The sequence below is a fragment of the Callorhinus ursinus genome, unplaced genomic scaffold (genome assembly GCF_003265705.2).
Source record: "Callorhinus ursinus isolate GAN/ISIS: 27379988/994484 unplaced genomic scaffold, GSC_fseal_2.0 scaffold26, whole genome shotgun sequence".
NCBI lineage: Eukaryota > Metazoa > Chordata > Mammalia > Carnivora > Otariidae > Callorhinus > Callorhinus ursinus.
This window is the reverse complement of record NW_027397088.1, coordinates 14,139,667-14,158,007: the sequence shown is the minus strand read 5'-3', so window position 1 is coordinate 14,158,007 and position 18,341 is coordinate 14,139,667. Positions and strand designations below refer to the sequence as shown.

The window sequence follows — 18,341 nt, the reverse complement described above, 5'->3', positions numbered from 1 at the left end:
GCATTAATATACATTTATTATAATTGATAAACCAATACTGATGTTATTATTAGCTAAGATTCTTAGATTACATTAGGGTTTACTCTTTGTATTGTACAGTTCTGTGGGGTTTGGCAAATGCATAGTATCATCTGTCCACCATTGCAGTGTCGTACAGAATAGTTTTGTTGCCCTAAAAATCCCCTCTAGTTCCATCTATTCGTCCTTCCCCCTTCTACCCTCCATCTCCACACTCCTGGCAACCACTGATCTTTTTTCTGTCTCTGTAATTTTACCTTTTCTCGAAGGTTATAATTGGAATCATATGGTATGTAGCCTTTTCAAACTGACCTCTTTGCACTTAGCAATATGCATTTAAGATATTCTTCCATGTCTTTTCATGGCTTGATAGATTTTTCTTTGTATCACTGAATAACAATACTCCATTGTACAGATGTATTACAGTTTTTATCCATGCACCTATCAAGAGACATCTTGGTTACTGCCAGTTTTTAACAGTTATGAACAATAACTTATATACATGCACGTGCAAGTTTTGTCTGGACATAAGGTTTCAGCTCATTTGGGTAAATACCTAGGAGTGTGATTGCTGGAACAGAAGGTCGTCTGTCTTGGTGAATGCTTTTGTGAGTTTGAGAAGAATGTGTATTCTCCTGTTACTGGCACAGAATAGAAGTATTCTCTAAATGTCAATGAAATCCAGTTGATGGATGGTGCTTTTGAGTTTGACTACATCCTTCCTTATTTTCTGCCTGCTGTGTCTGCCAGTTAATAATGCAAATTTGTTGATGTCTCCAGTTATAATAGTGGATTTGACTGTTTTTTCCTTGCAGTTCTATCAGTTTTTGCCTCACAGCTCTTGACACTGTTATAAGGTGAATGAACATAATAAGGATTATTATGTCTTCTTTGAGAATTGATTCTTTATCATTATGAAATGCTTCTCTTTAATTCTGGTAATTTTTCTTGTTAAATCTGCTTTGAAATTTATATGGCTTTCTTTCGATAAGTATTAATTAGCATGGTATACCTTTCTCCATCCCTTTACTTTTAATCTGTGTCTTATTCATTTATTTATTTATATTTATTTTATTAACATATAATATATTATTTGTTTCAGGGATCTGTGTCTTTATATTTAAAGTGAGTTTCTTGTAGATGACATATACTTAGGGCTTGTGTTCTTATCCAGTCTGTCGGTTTCTTTTAATTGGTAAATTAGACGTTTCACATTGAAAGTGACTATTGTTGTAACTGGGTTAATGTCAGCATTATTGGTAATTGCTTTCTGTTCATTGCATTTGTTCCTTGTTGCTTTATTTTTTTAAATCTGTTTTCTTCCTTCTCTGGTTTTAATTGAACATTTTTTAATGATTGCATTTTCTCTCTTGTTTTAAGATACCAATTATACTTCTTTTTAAAATTTTATTGGTAGTTGCCCTAGAGTTTGCAGTAGACATTTTTAATGCATCCAAGTCCCTTTTCAAATAACACTTTACCATTTTACAGGTAGTGCAGCAGGTGCTTTATAACAGATTATAATCAGTTCTTCCCTCCTTCTCATGTACTGTTGCTCTCATTTCCTAATTCATTGTTACTGTTATTATTTTCAACAGTTAAGATCAGTTCAGACCAAGAAGAATAAAAGATCTTATTTTATCTTCATTTATTCCCTGTCTTTTCCTTTATGTAGGTCTCAGCTTCTTATCTATGCTTTTTCCTTCTCTCTGAAGAACTCTTAATATTTCTTTATTTGTCTTTAACTTTTGGAGGATAATTTTGCTGGATACTGAATTCTAGATTAGTTTCTTCTTTCAACACTCAGATGTTTCACTCCAGTGTCACCTTGCTTGCATGGTTTCTGGGAGGAAGTCTGATGTAATTCTTAATTCTCTTCCTTAAAGGTAAGTGTTTCGTTTTGTCCTTTAGTTTGTTTCACGATTTTCTTTTTGACTTTCTGAAATTTGAATATAACCCTAGATGTTGATGTTTTGGAATTTATCCTATTTAAAACGTGTTCTCTGAGCTTTCTCTGAAATTTTGGTTTCATGCCTGTTGCTAATTTTGGAAAAATTTCCAGCCAATATTACTTAAAATACCCAAGTTTCTTTCTTCTTACGGGATGCCCATTATGTGTATGTTTTACCTCTCCTAATTGTCCTGCAGTTCTTGTATGTTCTGTTCTGATTTTTTTTCATTCCTTTTTTTCTCTTGGCATTTCAGTTTGGGAGGTTTTTATTAAAACCTTCAGGCTCACTGATTGCTTCTCCAGTTGTGTTTAGTCTAATGATGAAATCATTAAAAGCATTTTTGTGGTAGTGTTTTTAAATTCTGGCATTTAAAAAAACTATTTTTCATAGCTTAGTATATTAATTAATAAGTTATCTTAAATTCTAGTTTGATTCCAAAATCTCTCTCTTATCTGATTTTGGTTATGATGCTTGATTTGTTTCTTCAGAATGTACTTTTCTTTTTAGCAGTCAATGTAATTTTTTGTTGAAAATGTTATGTGATTTATTGGGTAATAGGAACTTAGGTAAATAGATCTTTAGTGTGAAGTTTTAGAATCTGGCTAGGAGTCAAGTTGTGTTTAATGTTTGCTTGGTGTGTATATTGTTTGATGGTGTCAGGGGCTTCATTTTTCTCAGGTTTCCTTGTTTTTGTTTTCACTATTATTTGGGGTTTCCCTAGAAACTCCTAAAATAGAGTCTGTGTCTTGTACCTCTCTAAGTTGTAATCTACTGTTGTTATACTATTATACTAGAACTTTGCTGATGTGATAAGGTACCAGGGAAAGGAAGTGTTCTATAATTTTATGATTAAATCTCAGTTGTTATAGTGCAGTGAAGTTCCTTTCCTGTGAACTACAGAAGAACTTAGTCTTCCCTCCTTTCCCCTCTTTAGTCATGAAGGCTAACTAGAACTGGAGTTGTCTAAATGCCCTTTTTCTAATTCCAAAAAGGTTCTGATAAAGTACTTTCCCTTGAAGGCAGGTGTGTGTTAAAGAGGACACATTGTGGTTCAGTTAAGCTGAGCATCCAACCCTTTGATTTCAGCTCAGGTGGTGATCTCAGGGTTGTGAGATTGAGCCCTGCCTGGGGCTGGGCGTGGAGCCTGCTTGGGATTCTCTCTCTCCCTCAGCTCTTCCCTCTCCACTCCCACCTTTGTCTGTCTGTCTGTCTGTCTGTCTCTCTCTCTCTCTCAAAAATAAATAAATAAGAGGAGGACACATTGCTCTGACCATATCTCAGAATGGTTACTTTTCCTCTTCTTATGCCAAAAACTGGAAGAAATCTTCCTCCTGGATGATAATCTGGCAGAACTACTAAAGGTAAAACTCATGAATATATGTGGAGGCTCAAGACTGGGCCTTCAGGAGTGTTAAAGCTTCAAGCTAGTTTATACTCTGCCTTCAGGAATTCATCGTTATTTTTTATGAAGTATTCTTACCAGTTACTTTTCTTCTTCAGAGGCTCCTGCTCATGGTAAGCTCTGTAGCTTTTTTATTTGTTCAGCTTTTTTTTTCTTGTTGTGGGGAAGGAATGACAGATTCCAAGCTCTTTAACATACTGGAGCTGAAAACGAAAGACCTCTTGTTTATGCTGTAATGAGAGTTTTACTGAGACATAATTCAGAATCATAAAAATGTATCCAATTAGGTAGTTTTTAGTATGTTCACAGAATTGTGCAATCCTTACCACTATTTAATTTTAGAATTGATACACCACCTGAAGAAGAAATCCTGTACCCATTAGCAGTCACTTCTCCCAGTCCTAGGCAATCACTTACCTGTTTTGTTTCTATGGATTTGCTTACACTGGGCATTTTATAGAAGTGGAATCATAACAACATGTATCCTTTGTTTTGTTTCCAGCTTATTTATCCTCCCCACCCCCCCAAAGATCCATCCATTTATTTTAGAGAGAGAGAGAGAGAGAGAGGAGGTAGGGAAGAGCAGAGGGGGAGAGGGAGAGAAGCCGACCGTCCTGAGAACACCACCACGACCCTGAGATCAGAGATCAGGACCAGAGCCGAGCCAAAACCAGGAGCCAGATGACTCACCTTACTGAGCCACCCAGGCGCTCCCTGGCTCCTTTATGGTAACAGTGTTTTGGAGTTTGCTCCTGTCCTAGCACATATCCTTATTCCATTCCTTTTGGTTCCCAAATAATATTCCATTGTAAGGATATGTCACATTTTGTTTATCCATTCATCAGTAGTAGAAATATGGTTTTGGCTATTATGAATGATGCTCTTAGGAACATTTGTGTAGCGTTTTTGTGTGGATATGTGCTCATTTCTCCTGGATAGATGCCAGGAGTTGAATTGGTAGGTCATAAAGAAGCTATGATTACCATTTCAAGTAACTGCCAGTGTTCCAAAGTGACTGCACTGTTTTTCATTGTCACCAACTGTGAAAATTCTAAATGCTCATTCTTGCCGATACATGTATTCTTGATTCCAGTCCTCTTAAGGGTGTGTGAAGTGAAATCTCATAGTGGTTTTGATTTGCATTTCCCTAATGACTAATGATGTTGAGCATCTTTTCATGTACTTACTGGCTATTTTCTTTGGAGAAATGTCTATTCGGGTCCTTTGCCCATATTTTAATTGGATTTTCTTTTTATTGCTAAATTGTAAGAGTTGTTTATGTATTCTGGATAGAAATCCCCTAACAGCTATATGATTTGCATATATTTTCTCCTGTTTCAAATTCCTTGACAGTATTCTTCAGCACACTAAAGTTTTATAATTTTATGAAGTCTAGTTTATCTTTTTGTTGTTGTTACTTGTGTTTTTGGTGTAATATCTGAGAAACTGTTGCCTAATCCAAGGTTATGAAGATTTACTCTGGTGTTTTGTCTAACAGTTTATACTTTTTAGCTCTTCCTCTTAGTTTTCTAGTCCATTTTAAGTTAATTTTTATATATGGTGTTGAGGTATTGCTTCGCTTTCACTCTTTTGCATAGATACATCTAGTCCCAGCCTCAGTTGTTGAAGAGACTGTCTTTCTTCCATTAGATTGTCTTGTTTCTCTTGTCCGGATCAATTGACCATAAACTTAAGGGTCAACTTCTGAATTCTTAATTCTGTTGCATTAATATATATGTCTGTTATTAAGCCAGTAATAATACACTCTCTTATTTTAACTTTATAGTGAGTTTTAACATTGTGAAGTGTGAGTCCACCAAGTCTTTTCTTTTGCAAGATTGTTTTGGCTCTCCTGGGCCCCCTGCATTTCCATATGAATTTCAGGATCAAATCCGTTTGTTAATTTCTGCAGGAAAGCAAGTTAGAATTTTGATAGGGATTGTCTTCTATCTCTAGATTAATTAGGACAGCATTAATAGTATTCTTCCAGTCCATGAACATGGTTATCTTTCCATTTATTTAGGTGTTCTTTAATTTCTTTCAACAATGTTTTGTAGTTTTTAGTGTTCACGTCTTGCACTTTTTTTGTTAACTTTATTTCTAAATATTTTATTCTTCTTGATTATGTTGTAAATGGAATTGTTTTCTTAAATTCATTTTCAAATTGTTGCTAAAGAATAGAAATAAAACTGATTTAAGATTTTATTTATTTAGAGAGAGAGCATGCACATGAGCATGGGGGAGGGGCAGAGGGAGAGGGAGAGAGAGGATCCCAAGCAGAGTCCTTGCTGAGCATGGGGCCAATGTGGGGCTCGATCCCACTGCCCTGAGGCCATGACCCGAGCTGAAATCAAGAGTCAGACATCCAACCAACTGAGCTACCTAGGTGCCCCAAAATTGATTTATGCATATTGAACTTGATATCCTGCAATCTTGCTGAACTTGTGTATTAGTTTTTTGGTAAGGATTCTTTAGGATTTTTTATATACAAAACTGTGTTGTATGTGAATAGAGGATGTTTACTCCTATCTTTACAATATGGATGCCTTTGCTTTTTCTTGCCTTACTGCTCAAGCTAGAAACTCTAGTCCTGTGTTGAATAGAAATGGTAAAAGAGGATATCCTTTCCTTGTTTAAGGGTAAAGCATTTAGTCTTTTACCAATAAGTATGATGTTAGCTATGGATTTTTGTAATAGATGCTTTTTACCAGGTGAGGAGGTTCCCTTTTATTCCTAATTTGTTGAGTGTTGTTATAAAGAAGGGATGATGGATTTTGTCTTGATTCTTTTTCTGTGTCAATGATCATGTTGTTTTTATTCTTTATTCTCTCAGTATGGTGTATTACATTGATTATGTTTCTAAACCAACCTGTATTTCTAGGATAAATTCCCCTTGGTCATGATGTATAATCCTTTTTGTGTGTTGCCAGATTTGGTTTGCTAGTTGAAGATTTGAGCACATATATTCATAAAGGATAGTTTCTATTGTTTTCTTGTGTCTTTGATTTTGACAATAGGGTAACACTGGCTATGTAGGATTAATTAGAAAGTGTTCCTAATTTGTGGGGAGGAGTCTGAGGATTGGTGATGATTTTTCTTTAAGTTTGATAGAATTCACCAATGAAGCCATCTGAGCACAGCTTTTCTTTGTGGGAAGTTTTAAGATTGCTATTCAGTTTTGGTAGTTTATGACTTTTAGGAGTTTGTCCATTTTAAGTAGGTTATGTAATATGTTGCTATATAGTTGTTCATAGTATTTTCTTATAATTATTTTTATTTCCTTAAAATCTCTTTTTTACTTTGGTAGTAATTACCATTCTTTTGTTCCCGATTTAATTTGAGTCTTTTTTCCTTTTAGTAGAACCAGCTTTTGGATTCATGCTTTTGTTTTTCTGGTCTCTATTTCATTTATTTCTGCTTTAATCTTATTATTTCTTTCCCACTGCCTGCTTTGGGGTTACTAGGGTTTTTTGTTTTTTGTTTTTTTGTTTTTTAAATTTTATTGTCTAGTTTCTCAACGTAGAAAGTTGGATTATTAGAGATTTTTTTTTTTTTTGAGATTTCATTTTTAAATAATCTCTACACCCAGCATGGGGCTTGAACTCAACAACCCTGAGATCAAGAGTCGCACACTCTACTGACTGAGCCAGCCAGGTGCCCTGAGATATTTCTTTTTTAAATATAGGCAATTGCAGCTATAAATTTCCTTCTAAATACTACTTTAGACTCATCCCCTAAGTTTTGATGTGTTATGTTTTCATTCTCATTCATTTTTAAGTGTTTCCTAATTTCCCTTGCGATTTCTTTGTATTTGTTTTTTAGTGTGTCGTTTAGTTTCCACATATTTGTGTACATTGAAATTTTTCTTGTTTGTAATTTCTGATTTAATTCCCTTGTGGTTGGAGAATATACTGCTTATAATTTCAATTTTAAATTTATTGAGGCTTGTTTTATGGCCTAATAGATCTGGAGATTCTACTGTGTGCTCTTGAGAAGCATGTCTCCACCATGGTTGGCAGAGAGTTCTACAGATGTCTGTTAGTTCTGTTTGGTTTACAGTTGTGTTCAGTTTTGCGTTTACTTGTTGATCTTCTGCCTAGTTGTTCCACCCATCATTCCAAGTGAGTTATTGAAGTTGTCAACTATTGTGAATTGTGTATTTTAATTCTTTGAGGTTTAGCTTTAAATAGGATTCTGTTTGGTTTGTATTTGTATGTAATTTTTATGTCTTCTTGATATATTGACCCTTTTATCATGATAAAATATATTCTTTTGTTTTTTTGTTAACTTTTGTCTTAAAGTCTGTTTTGTCTGGAATTAGTATAGATATCTAGCCTCTCATTTAATACTATTTAGTATGTTTTTTTCCTTCCTTTTACTTTCATCCTGTTTGTGTGCGCGAATCTAAAGTGTCCCCTGTAGAGTACATATCACTGGATCTTTTTCCAAAAAGGAAAAGACTATCCAGTGGAACTCTGCCTTTTGATTGGATGATTTTATCCATTTGCATTTATTCTCATTATTGATAACATAGTCCTTAAGTCTGCCATTTTGATATTTACTGTTACATGTGTTATATCTTTTTCTCTGTTCTTCCCTTGTTGCTTTCTTTTGTATGAATTAAATGTTTTCTAGTATACCTTTTAATTTCATTGTGGTTTCTTTTCTGTAGTTCTTGAGTTTTTTTTTTTTTTTTTTTTTGATTAAAGATTTATTTATTTGAGAGAATGAGTGAACAGGGAGAGGGTCAGGGGGAGAGAGAGAATCCCAAGCAGACTCCCTGCTGAGTGCAGAGCCCAATGCAGGGCTGGATCCTAGAACCCTGAGATCATGACCTGAGCCACAACCAAGAGTCAGACGCTTAACTGACTGAGCCACCCAGGTGCCCCTTGAATTATTTTCTTAGTGGTTGCTCTGGTGGATTACTCAGATAATATTTTAATTTGGATTGATACAACTTAATTCCAATAGTATGTTAAATTTTGCTCCAGAATATATCTATTTTCTCCCTTCTCCTTTTTGCTATTATTGTCATAAAATTATGTATGTATACAATTTAAACCCAAAATGGTATAATTACTGCTTTATGTTTTTTTTAGCTAGAAGAGAATTAGAAACAAGTCATCTATACTGTCTTTTATGTTTATCTATGTAGTTATCTTTACTGATGTCCTTGCTTTGTGTGGATTTGAATTACTATCTAGTTTCCTTTCTTTTTTGCCTTATTATTTCTTTTTTTTTTTTTAAAGATTTTATTTATTTATTAGAGAGAGAGAATGAGAGATAGAGAGCACAAGAGGGAAGAGGGTCAGAGGGAGAAGCAGACTCCCCGCCGAGCAGGGAGCCCGATGCGGGACTCGATCCGGGGACTCCAGGTTCAGGACCTGAGCCGAAGGCAGTCGCTTAACCAACTGAGCCACCCAGGCGCCCTTGCCTTATTATTTCTTAATAGCAGGTTTGTTAGTGACAAATTTTCAGTTTGTGTTTAGTTGGGAATATCTTTGTTTCTCCATTATTGAAATATAGTTTTGCTTCGTATAGAATTCTTGCTTTACAGGCTTTTCTTTCAGCATCGCAGTAGATCATTCCACTGCCTTAAGTCTGTTGTGTATCTAGTAGAGTAAAATAGCATTAACTGTATAAAGCAATAACGGTGACATTCTTGTGGAGTGTGCAACATATAAAGAAATAAAACATGGGACACCTGGGTGGTTCAATTGATCAAGTGTCTGCCTTCGGCTCAGGTCATGGTCCCAGGGTCCTGGGATCAAGTCCTACATCAGGCTCCTTGCTCAGTGGGGAGCCTGCTTCTCCCTCTGCCTGCAGCTCCCCCTGCTTGTACTCTCTCTCTCTCTCTCTGACAAATAAGTAAAATCTTAAGAAATAAAACATGACGACGGTAGCAAAAATGTGGGAAGAGGTAAACAGGCTTTAAAAAGTTTTGTGTTTTACATTGTCATGTGATAAATATACTAATTCAATCAAGGATATGTCAAAGATGCAGTTTTTAACACTTATGGTGTTCATTAATACAATACCAAAATGTATAGCAAAAAGTTAACAAAGTTTAAATATAGAAAAATACAAAGAACACAGAGGATGAATAGAGAGAACAGATGGGAAACTAATAAGCTTAGTAGACTTAAACCTATCTGTAGTAGGAATTAAAATAGTCTTCTTAGTCTCTGTTATTTGATATTTGGTACAACCATAATTTTAAAAATGCTAATAAATGTAAAATTCGTAAATATCTGTATTGATACATTGATCTGAAAATTTTCTATGTCTTGTTTCCTTTGCTAAACACATAATACCACAATAATACATTTTTGTTCATGTGCTTTAAAAATCTTGCCACTCCCTCACTGCTGTTGAATTTCAGCTTGTTTTTATATATCCTGCAACACCTCAAACATGTACCAACTATGTTGGTTCACTGTATTACAAGCCACACCCGTCCACATCTGCTGGGACAGATTTGCCCGTCAAGTAACTTTCCTTCCAGCACTTCACAATAACCCACAAGCTATAGTGCTGTGTCACCTACTTCCCCAAGTAAACTTTAGGTCTTTTTCAGTGTAAAGTGCCATATTTATTGTAGTGTTTATGTATTTTAAACAATTTAGCATGTGTAAAATCGTTCTTACTGAATTTTGGGGTTTTTTTAAATTGGGTTTTTCTCTTTTTTAATGTGTTACTGATGGAGTTTGGGAATGCTGTGCTCTTAACCCCATTTTTTTCCCATAAGCCCTGTGGTTTTTACTGCATGATTTTGTATAGTGCAGTGAATTTAAGGACCTTAAATGTGATAATATAACATGAGTCCCTCTTCAGTTTGATAGAGATTTCATTTCACTCTCTTCTGGGCTTCATATATTCTTAGGAGAAATGCACAAATGAGTATTCAGCTCAGTGTTCCTATGACACTAAAATGTCTTTTTTTTCCTGGCTGCTTTCAGTGTTTTTTAGTTTTCAGCAGTTTGACTGATTTGTGCCTAGGTGTGCTTTTCTTTGTATTTAACCTGCTGAGGGTTGCCATGCTTTTTGAATTTATAAATGTTTTTCTTTTCCCAAATCTGGGAAATTGTTCTCAAAAAAAATTTTTTTTAATATTTAGGATTTTTTTTTTTTTTAAGATTTTTTATTTATTTGACAGAGACACAGTGAGAGAGGTAAGACAAGCAGGGGGCAGTGGGAGAGGGAGAAGCAGGCTTCCTGTGGAGCAGGGAGCCCGATGCAGGGCTCGATCCCAGGACCCTGGGATCACGACCTGAGCCGAAGGCAGATGCTTAACGACTGAGCCACCCAGGCGCTCCTGTTCTCAAAATTTTTAACCCACTGTCTTTTTTTCCTTGTGGGACTCTGGTTACATGTATGTTAGACCTTTTGATGCTGCCTCAGGGGGCTTTCTTTTTTTCCCTTAATATTTTTTCTCTCTGTTCTTCAGATTGCTCTGTCTTCATCTTTACTTACTTGTTTTGCCTTTTCCGGTGTGCCATTAGGTACATAAGTAAATGGTTATTTCAGGTATTTTTTATTTTTTCAGATTTTGGGTTTTTTTATTCTTTTTCTTTGTTGAAATCGCTATCATTTCATTCAGTACAAGCACATTTCCCTTTACATCCTTGGGCATTGTAACAACAGCTGCTTCAAAATTCTTTATATTTTAATTTCAAACACTTCATCATCTCAGAGTCATTCTCTTTTTCTTTTCTCTTGAATGTGGGTGATGTTTTCCTATGTCTTTATATGTAAAATACCATTAATTGTATTCTAGCACGTTATATATGGGTTATAGATTTTAGAAACAGTAGTATTTTTAAAGAATCTAGTTCTTTTTAGTTATGTATTTCATCGTTTTTTGTGCTGATTATTGTTTCTTTGACCCATGTATTTCTTCTGTTCTTTTTTTTTTTTTCCACTTGTCTTTCTACTAAAGCAGATCCTCAAATAGTTCTTTTGTGAGGTTCTGTGGGTAGTAAGCTGTTAGCTTTGTAGTGTCTTAAAATACCTTATTTTGCCCTCATTTTCAGTGATACTTTATCTGGACATTCAGTTCTAGGCTGGCAGTTCTTTACCCTTAGTACTTTGTGCCATTGTTTATTGTCATTAATGGTTTTTTTGTTTGTTTTTTGAGATAATTTGCCTTTTCTCTTCGAAACTTTTAGGATTATGTGTTGTTGATATTCTACAGTGGGCCCACATGAGAGTTTATTTTTATCTTCTTCAGTGTGGTATGCATTTTCAATTCAACAATATATTTTTCAGTTGTGGAAAATTAGCTAAATATCTCCATAAATATTGATGTTCGGCTTTAACTTTCAGTGCTAATGGTTCCTTTTTTCTTTTATGTACCCTAAATGTACTTTTTAAAATGTCCTCTTTGTCTTGGCACTTGTTCATGTCCCGTCTAGAATGCGTTCTTGCTGCAGTTGTAGATTTCCCTGGCCTTCTGTGTATTTGGTGTGTTTTAGAATTTTGCTTCTGTAGTCTCATTTTGATTGGGAAATCTAAAGGATTTGTTCATTTTGTTCATCTTTTTTTGTACTTCTCTTTATTACGGTTTGTACTTCCTAACGCAAACTAAAAGCAGGTGTACATTAGAGTTTTCAGGTTCTTTTCCAAGGTGAATTATCAGCCTTGCCAATTCAGTCATTGATTCGTTCGACTGCTTTGTTCCGTATTAGTCAAGAGACTTCTGCATCTCTTAAGTAGACTGCAGCGTCCAACAAGCTTTAGCCAAGGCAGCAGGTGGTATAAGCATTTCCTTATCTTCTTTCAGGAGCCTATCTGAAAGCCAGTTTTTAGCTTTAAGCGGCGACCATGGCCGATGTTCCTTCTGTGGAGCATGTTAGTCCTTGTGTCCTCAGAAGGGGAACCTCGTAGCCATTCACGAGTGCTCAGAGACGCAGAGCTTTACAAGTCCCTAGCTGTATCCCTGCTCACAGCTTTGTATTTCTTCTCCTCCAAGACTTGAATCTTGTACCTTCTTAAGACTATCCCCCCCAATACTTAAGTTTGGAACAGAGGGCTGAACTAAAATACACAATAAATCTTCTTGACTAGGTATCTAAATGTTGTTTCTTGATGTTTTGTCACTCTTGTCTTAAACTTGATACCTGCTACTGATAGAAATATTGCTTTTGTGAGTTCAGCTCACTTGGAGTTTTACTGTCTAGTGTAGGGCAAACACGAAGTTACTTTTCTTTTTGAAAATATTTTTCTTGATTAAAATTCTGTATTTTTACATCTGAACTTTAAAATCATTTTCTGGTTTTGAAAATTTATTGGGAATCTTAAGTCTTATTACATTTATATATTAATTTTGGAAAGATAGCCTTTTTTTGTATTGTCAGGTTATCCAGATACATAGTATATCCATTTATTTACAGCTTTTTATATATTGTTTTTGCGCCTTACTTGAGATTCCTGTTTTATGATTTCTATAGTTTTGTGACTGGTATATTTACACTACTTTTTTTCCTCTACCTGGTATTGCTAGAAGAGACATTTAAATTTTCTTTCTTTTTTTTTTTTTTATCCAGTCACTTTGCCAAAAAACTTAATTACACTTGACCTCTGAACAATACAGGTTTGATCTGCGTGGGTACACCTATATGCACATTTTTTCCGGTAAATACAGTACTGTGCTATAGATGTATTTTTCTTATGATTTTCTTAACATTTTCTTTTTTCTTCCTTATGACCTTATTCTAAGAGTATGGTATATAATATATATAATCTGCAAAATTCATGTCAGTTCACTGTTCATGTTATCCATAAGACAGTCAATAGCAGACTATTAGTAGTTTGGGTTTGTTTTTTTGTTTTGTTTTTTTTTTAAGATTTTATCCATCTGAGAGACAGGGAGAACACGAGTGGGGGAAAGGGGCAGACGGAGAGAGAAAGAAGCAGACTCCCCACTGAGCAAGGAGCCTGATGCCGATGCAGGGCTCAATCTCAGGGCCCAGAGATCATGACCTGCGCTGAAGACAGATGCTTAACCGACTGAGCCACCCACGTGCTCCAGTAGTTACGTTTGGGGGGGAACCAAGTTATACATGGATATTTGACCACATGGGAGTCAGCACCCCAGCACCCCCCTGCATTGTTATAGGGTCCACTGTAATTCTAAAAGCTTTTAGTAGTTTCTGTAGTTTTCTATGTATATAATCATGGCAACTATAAATAAAGATTATTTTATATCTTTTAATATTATACTGGTCGTTTTCATTATATTATTAAATTATATCATTAAATCATTAAATTATTAAATTCATTTTATTATTAAATCATATTATAAATTAAAATAATGTTTAACAGTTATACACAATTCCATGTCCTGATTTTAATGGAAATGGCTTCAGTGTTTACTGTTGAATATCTTGCCGTTTTAGATTTGGAAAAAAGTGTGTCGTATTTTAGTTTGCTTTTATTTTGCTTGAGTTTTTATTGAAGTGGTAGCTGGGGGGCACCTGGGTGGCTCAGTCAGTTAAGCATCTGCCTTCAGCTCAGATCATGATCCTGGGGACCTGGGATCGAGGCCTATGTCAGGCTCCCTGCTCAGTGGGGCGTCTCCTTCTCCCTCTGTCCCTGCTCCTCCTCCTGCTGGTGCTCACTGCTCACACTCTGGGGGTGTGTGTCTCTCTCTCAAATAAAATCTTTAAAAAATAAAATGGTAGCTGAAATTTATCAAGTGCCATTTTAACTCTTGATGCAGTCATGGTCAATTAGCCTTTCACAAACTGGATTCACTTTATTCTTTTCTTTAGTTGGTGGCTTTTCTTTTCTTTTTTGCAACAATACTTAGAAGTGTATTGCTTTATACTCTTCCCACTTTTCAGCTATCTTTTATTAGGTTTTATTAATATTTTACATGCTTTTAAAAATGAATCACATACCTTAATTACTTTTTCCTTTTATATTTCTTTTTTTTGGAGATAATTTTGTTCTTTGAGTTTGATAAATTAAAAACTAAGAGTCCCATGTTTAATTTGATTTTGTCATTTTGCCAAACTCTGAGAAAGCCAGTACATGGATACCATACAGTACATACTTTTAAGTGTAATTTTATTAAATATTTCAAATGTCATGAATTTGACATTTTTTCCAAATATGTATCCATGTCTTTTTTTGTGGTCTAGATTATTACTGTGTCTTTTTGGAAATACAGTAGTTTCCTAGTTATTGTTTCCTTTTTCTTCCACAAGTCCCCCTACACTTTTTACTAGAAGTCTTTTTTTTTTTTTTTTAATTTTATTTATTTGACAGACAGGGAGCACAGGCAGGGGGAGTGGGAGAGGGAGAAGCAGACTCCCTGCTGAGCAGGGAGCCTGATGCGGGGCTTGATCCCAGGACCCTGAGATCATAACCTGGGCTGAAGGAAGATGCTTAACCAACTGAGCCCCCCAGGCGCCCCTTTATTAGAAGACTTAATCCTAAATACTAAAGTGTAGATAAGTTGAAAGGTGTTTAAGTTGTTAGTAGAGTGCATAATTATTACTAGTACTTTGGGTGTATTTATGAATGAGAACTATAGGAATTTACTGTGAATTTCGGTTTTATTGTTGCTTAATATTGCCTTTTTTGCTGTTTAATGAATTGTAAAACTTTTTTGTAACTGTCTTGTGAGTTTCAACTTGGGTTAGGTTTTGATATGTTTCAGAGTATTTGGTAATTTTTACATATATGGTTATAATAACCTGCTTTTCTTCCTCTCTACCCCCCCCTTTTTTTAACAGTTACATGGGAATTGGTCTTTCTGCTCAAGGTGTGAACATGAATAGACTACCAGGTACTTGTAATTGAATTATAGTACTGTCTTATGACTACATCTTTCTGGCTAAAAATTTGAAGTAATAATTTGAAATAGTTAAATACATTGATTTTTCTGTGGTTTTAATCCCCATATGTTGCAAGTTCAAAGTGGAAGCCAAGTGGTTTTTAGAAATTTAAATTTTGTGCTATTTAGCAAAATTTACATCTACCGTGCATTTTTTTTGTTTTATGTCTTTGCTTGTTTTGGTATTTTAACTTCCATTACATAGTCATTATCAACTATTTTAAATATTTTAATGTGATCGATTCTCTTTGCTACCCAGCACATTCCTGGCCTTTAACCTGTTTTCATTTGTTTAATATTCTGGGAATGTAGGCTAATAGTAAAAGTAAACCAAGGAAGGTGTCAGTTGAGATGGCAGAACTGTTTCCCAAAACCATTAATCAGATGAAAGTGATCCTTGGATTATATTTTCTGGTATTCTTTTTACTAATGGTAAAAAATAATTTGGGGGGAAACTTTTTGAAAATAGAAAAATCTTCTGTTTTATATTAAACTGTGTGTGTGTGTGTGTGTGTGTGTGTGTGTGTGTGTGTTTAAATCAAAGCAAAATTCCTTTGGTCTGTTAGCAAAGGAAATATGCATGGAAAATGTGTCTTGCTGTTTTTTGGGTTTTTTTTAACGGTAGGAGTCTTCTTTAATACATGTTTTAGTCTTCTGTGTGGCAGATTTATTTTCCTTAGTGTTGTAAACAGTATTTTAATGTAGAAATCATGTGGTGTAATTGTTGGAAATTTAAATGTACATTTGGGGATTTTATCTTTGTGCTGTCATCTATTGTACTACTCTTGCTTATCTTGCCATAATCTTAGTGAATAGCTCTAGTACAGAGGAACCTTACTTTTCATTGTAAATATACTGGAACTTTCTCTTTAGGCTGGGATAAACATTCATATGGTTATCATGGGGATGATGGACATTCATTTTGTTCTTCCGGAACGGGACAACCTTATGGACCAACTTTTACGACTGGTGATGTCATTGGCTGTTGTGTTAACCTTATCAACAATACCTGCTTCTACACCAAGAATGGACATAGTTTAGGTACTAAGATACTGTATTGCATGTAAAATAATCAAATATTGTGATTATTATTGTACTTAACAGCATGGTGGTCACATTTATTATGTAGTCCTCGATTATAAATACATGCCTCTGGACATTATTTCTTTGTTTTTTCCGGGTGGAAGTTGAAGAAATGGTGATAATTTGTGTTCTGTGAAAGTCATGTTGTATCACATGTATGGGAATAACTGAAAATAATCCCCGTCCTCACCTATTTATTCTAGTAATAGAAATGCTAAGTGTTTTCTGCTTTGAGTAAAACACTAAACACTTCATAGTATGACTGAATTCTCTGGGTAACAGGTACTAAGAGAAGAAGGCTGTCAGTTTTTAGTGTAGTATGGGGTAATAAAGAAGGAAAGGCTTGATACTATCAACCAGACGGAAGGCATTTGACCTACTAAAAGGGCAGGCCTGCTAACTGTGGTGCAGAATGGAGCAGAACTCAAACCATAACAGCAAAATGTCTAAGGATAAAAGACATATGGTGAATAAAAAAGTAAATTAATGAAAACATAAAGAAGCGTAGCCATTCTAAGACTAGTAGAACATTAGGCTTTTTAGTTGCACATGTACCCGTAGCGTTTCAAATTGAGAATTGTGTGTGGTTGTTACATTCCCTTTTCTTAGAAGTTTTTTTTTGGTTTTGTTTTTATACAGAAACTATAAAGGATAGTAAGACTGATGCTTTAAAAATAAAATGGTGTGACATTATCTGAAAAGTCTTGATTCAAAGCAAATTACTCCTGATGAGGTAAAGCGAAAGGAAGCAGAAACTAGCCTCAGAAGGCAAAAATTTTGGTGTGCTCATAAAAAGTATTTAAAAATTAGACTGCAAATAGTGTCCTTAGGCATCTAATAGATGTTCTTTAGTAGAACACAAAAACTGTTGTCTTTCACTTCATAGTAGAAAACTCTCAATTTCTGGCTATATTGGTAATAGCTATTCCTTTTTAGTGTCTCAGCATATTCCTGATACAAAATTAGTGTCTTCACTTTTATATTCAGCTTAAGTCTTTTCCTTCTAATTATTAATATTGATTTTGAAGTCCTGTCTTATCTGACATAAAGGTTGTCGCAAGTCCACAGTAGACCCTCATATTGCATTGGTACAAGAATGGTGATTCAGGATACCAAGCTAGATACGTGTATTTGTGATTTGATTGCTGTGGTCAGCCAGTTTCCAGAGGATGCAGCCTTATTAGTTTATTTCTTGTTCCTATTCTGGCTGACTTATCAAAGCATTTAACCCAGGATGGTCTTAGTTGCCTTAGTTGCTTAGGATCTGTTTTTAGGTATGACTTTTGATTCAAAAATGCAAAAGGAGATGTATTTTTAAAACTAAAATTAGTCTTTTTACAGTTTTTAAAAACTTTATTCCGGACAAGAAATTTTGTTTGGGGAGATGGAAAGATCATAGGTGATGTGATTTTATTTGTTTCTTATTAGATTTTCACAAACATTTATATTGAGATTTTTCTCTTTAATAAGAAAACTACTTTTAAAATGTGAGATACTTAAGAAAAGGGTACTTAATGATAAAATCACGTTCTAATTTTAAATTTTTGAGACATTTGTCAATATTCATTTATAAATTTAATGTTTATTAAGCACATAGGCAATATAAGAGCCGTTAATATGGGTTCTTTAGTTCCCTGGGTTTGTCTTCTGGCTTAGGCCATATGACCTTATGAATATTTCTGTACCTCAATTTGTAAAATAGAATGACTGTAATACCTAACATTTCTTTGGTTGTTAAAGTAGACTGAAATGATGCATGCAAAGTTCTTAGGCGTTCACTTGGCACATAGTGAGTACTCATTACATGTTTATTATCATTGTTTGCCAGAATGTGGGCTAGATGCTGGGGATGCAGTGGTAAAAAGTTACTCTTCTAGAACAGAGGTCAGCAGGCCATGGCCCATGATCCAGATTGGTCTCCTGTCTGTGCTTTAAGTCAAGTTTCAGGGGAACAGAGCCACCTCCATTCATTTGTGTAATGTGTATAGCACTTTCCTGTCCAGTGGCAGGACTAGTGCTTGTGACGAAGACCATAGAGCCTTGA

General features: G+C 34.9%; 1 protein-coding gene across 3 annotated transcripts in view; it reads left to right on the top strand.

Moving 5' to 3' along the window:
- Window positions 1–18,341, top strand: part of RANBP9 (RAN binding protein 9) — a 91,383-nt gene that overhangs the window by 36,322 nt on the left and 36,720 nt on the right. For all 3 annotated transcript variants that reach the window (XM_025890844.2, XM_073877591.1, XM_073877590.1), the window contains exons 3-4: window positions 15,114–15,166; window positions 16,088–16,255. In XM_025890844.2, coding sequence (XP_025746629.1) covers window positions 15,118–15,166; window positions 16,088–16,255 — 217 coding nt within the window. In that variant the 5' untranslated portion in view covers window positions 15,114–15,117. The remainder of the gene's footprint in view (window positions 1–15,113; window positions 15,167–16,087; window positions 16,256–18,341) is intronic.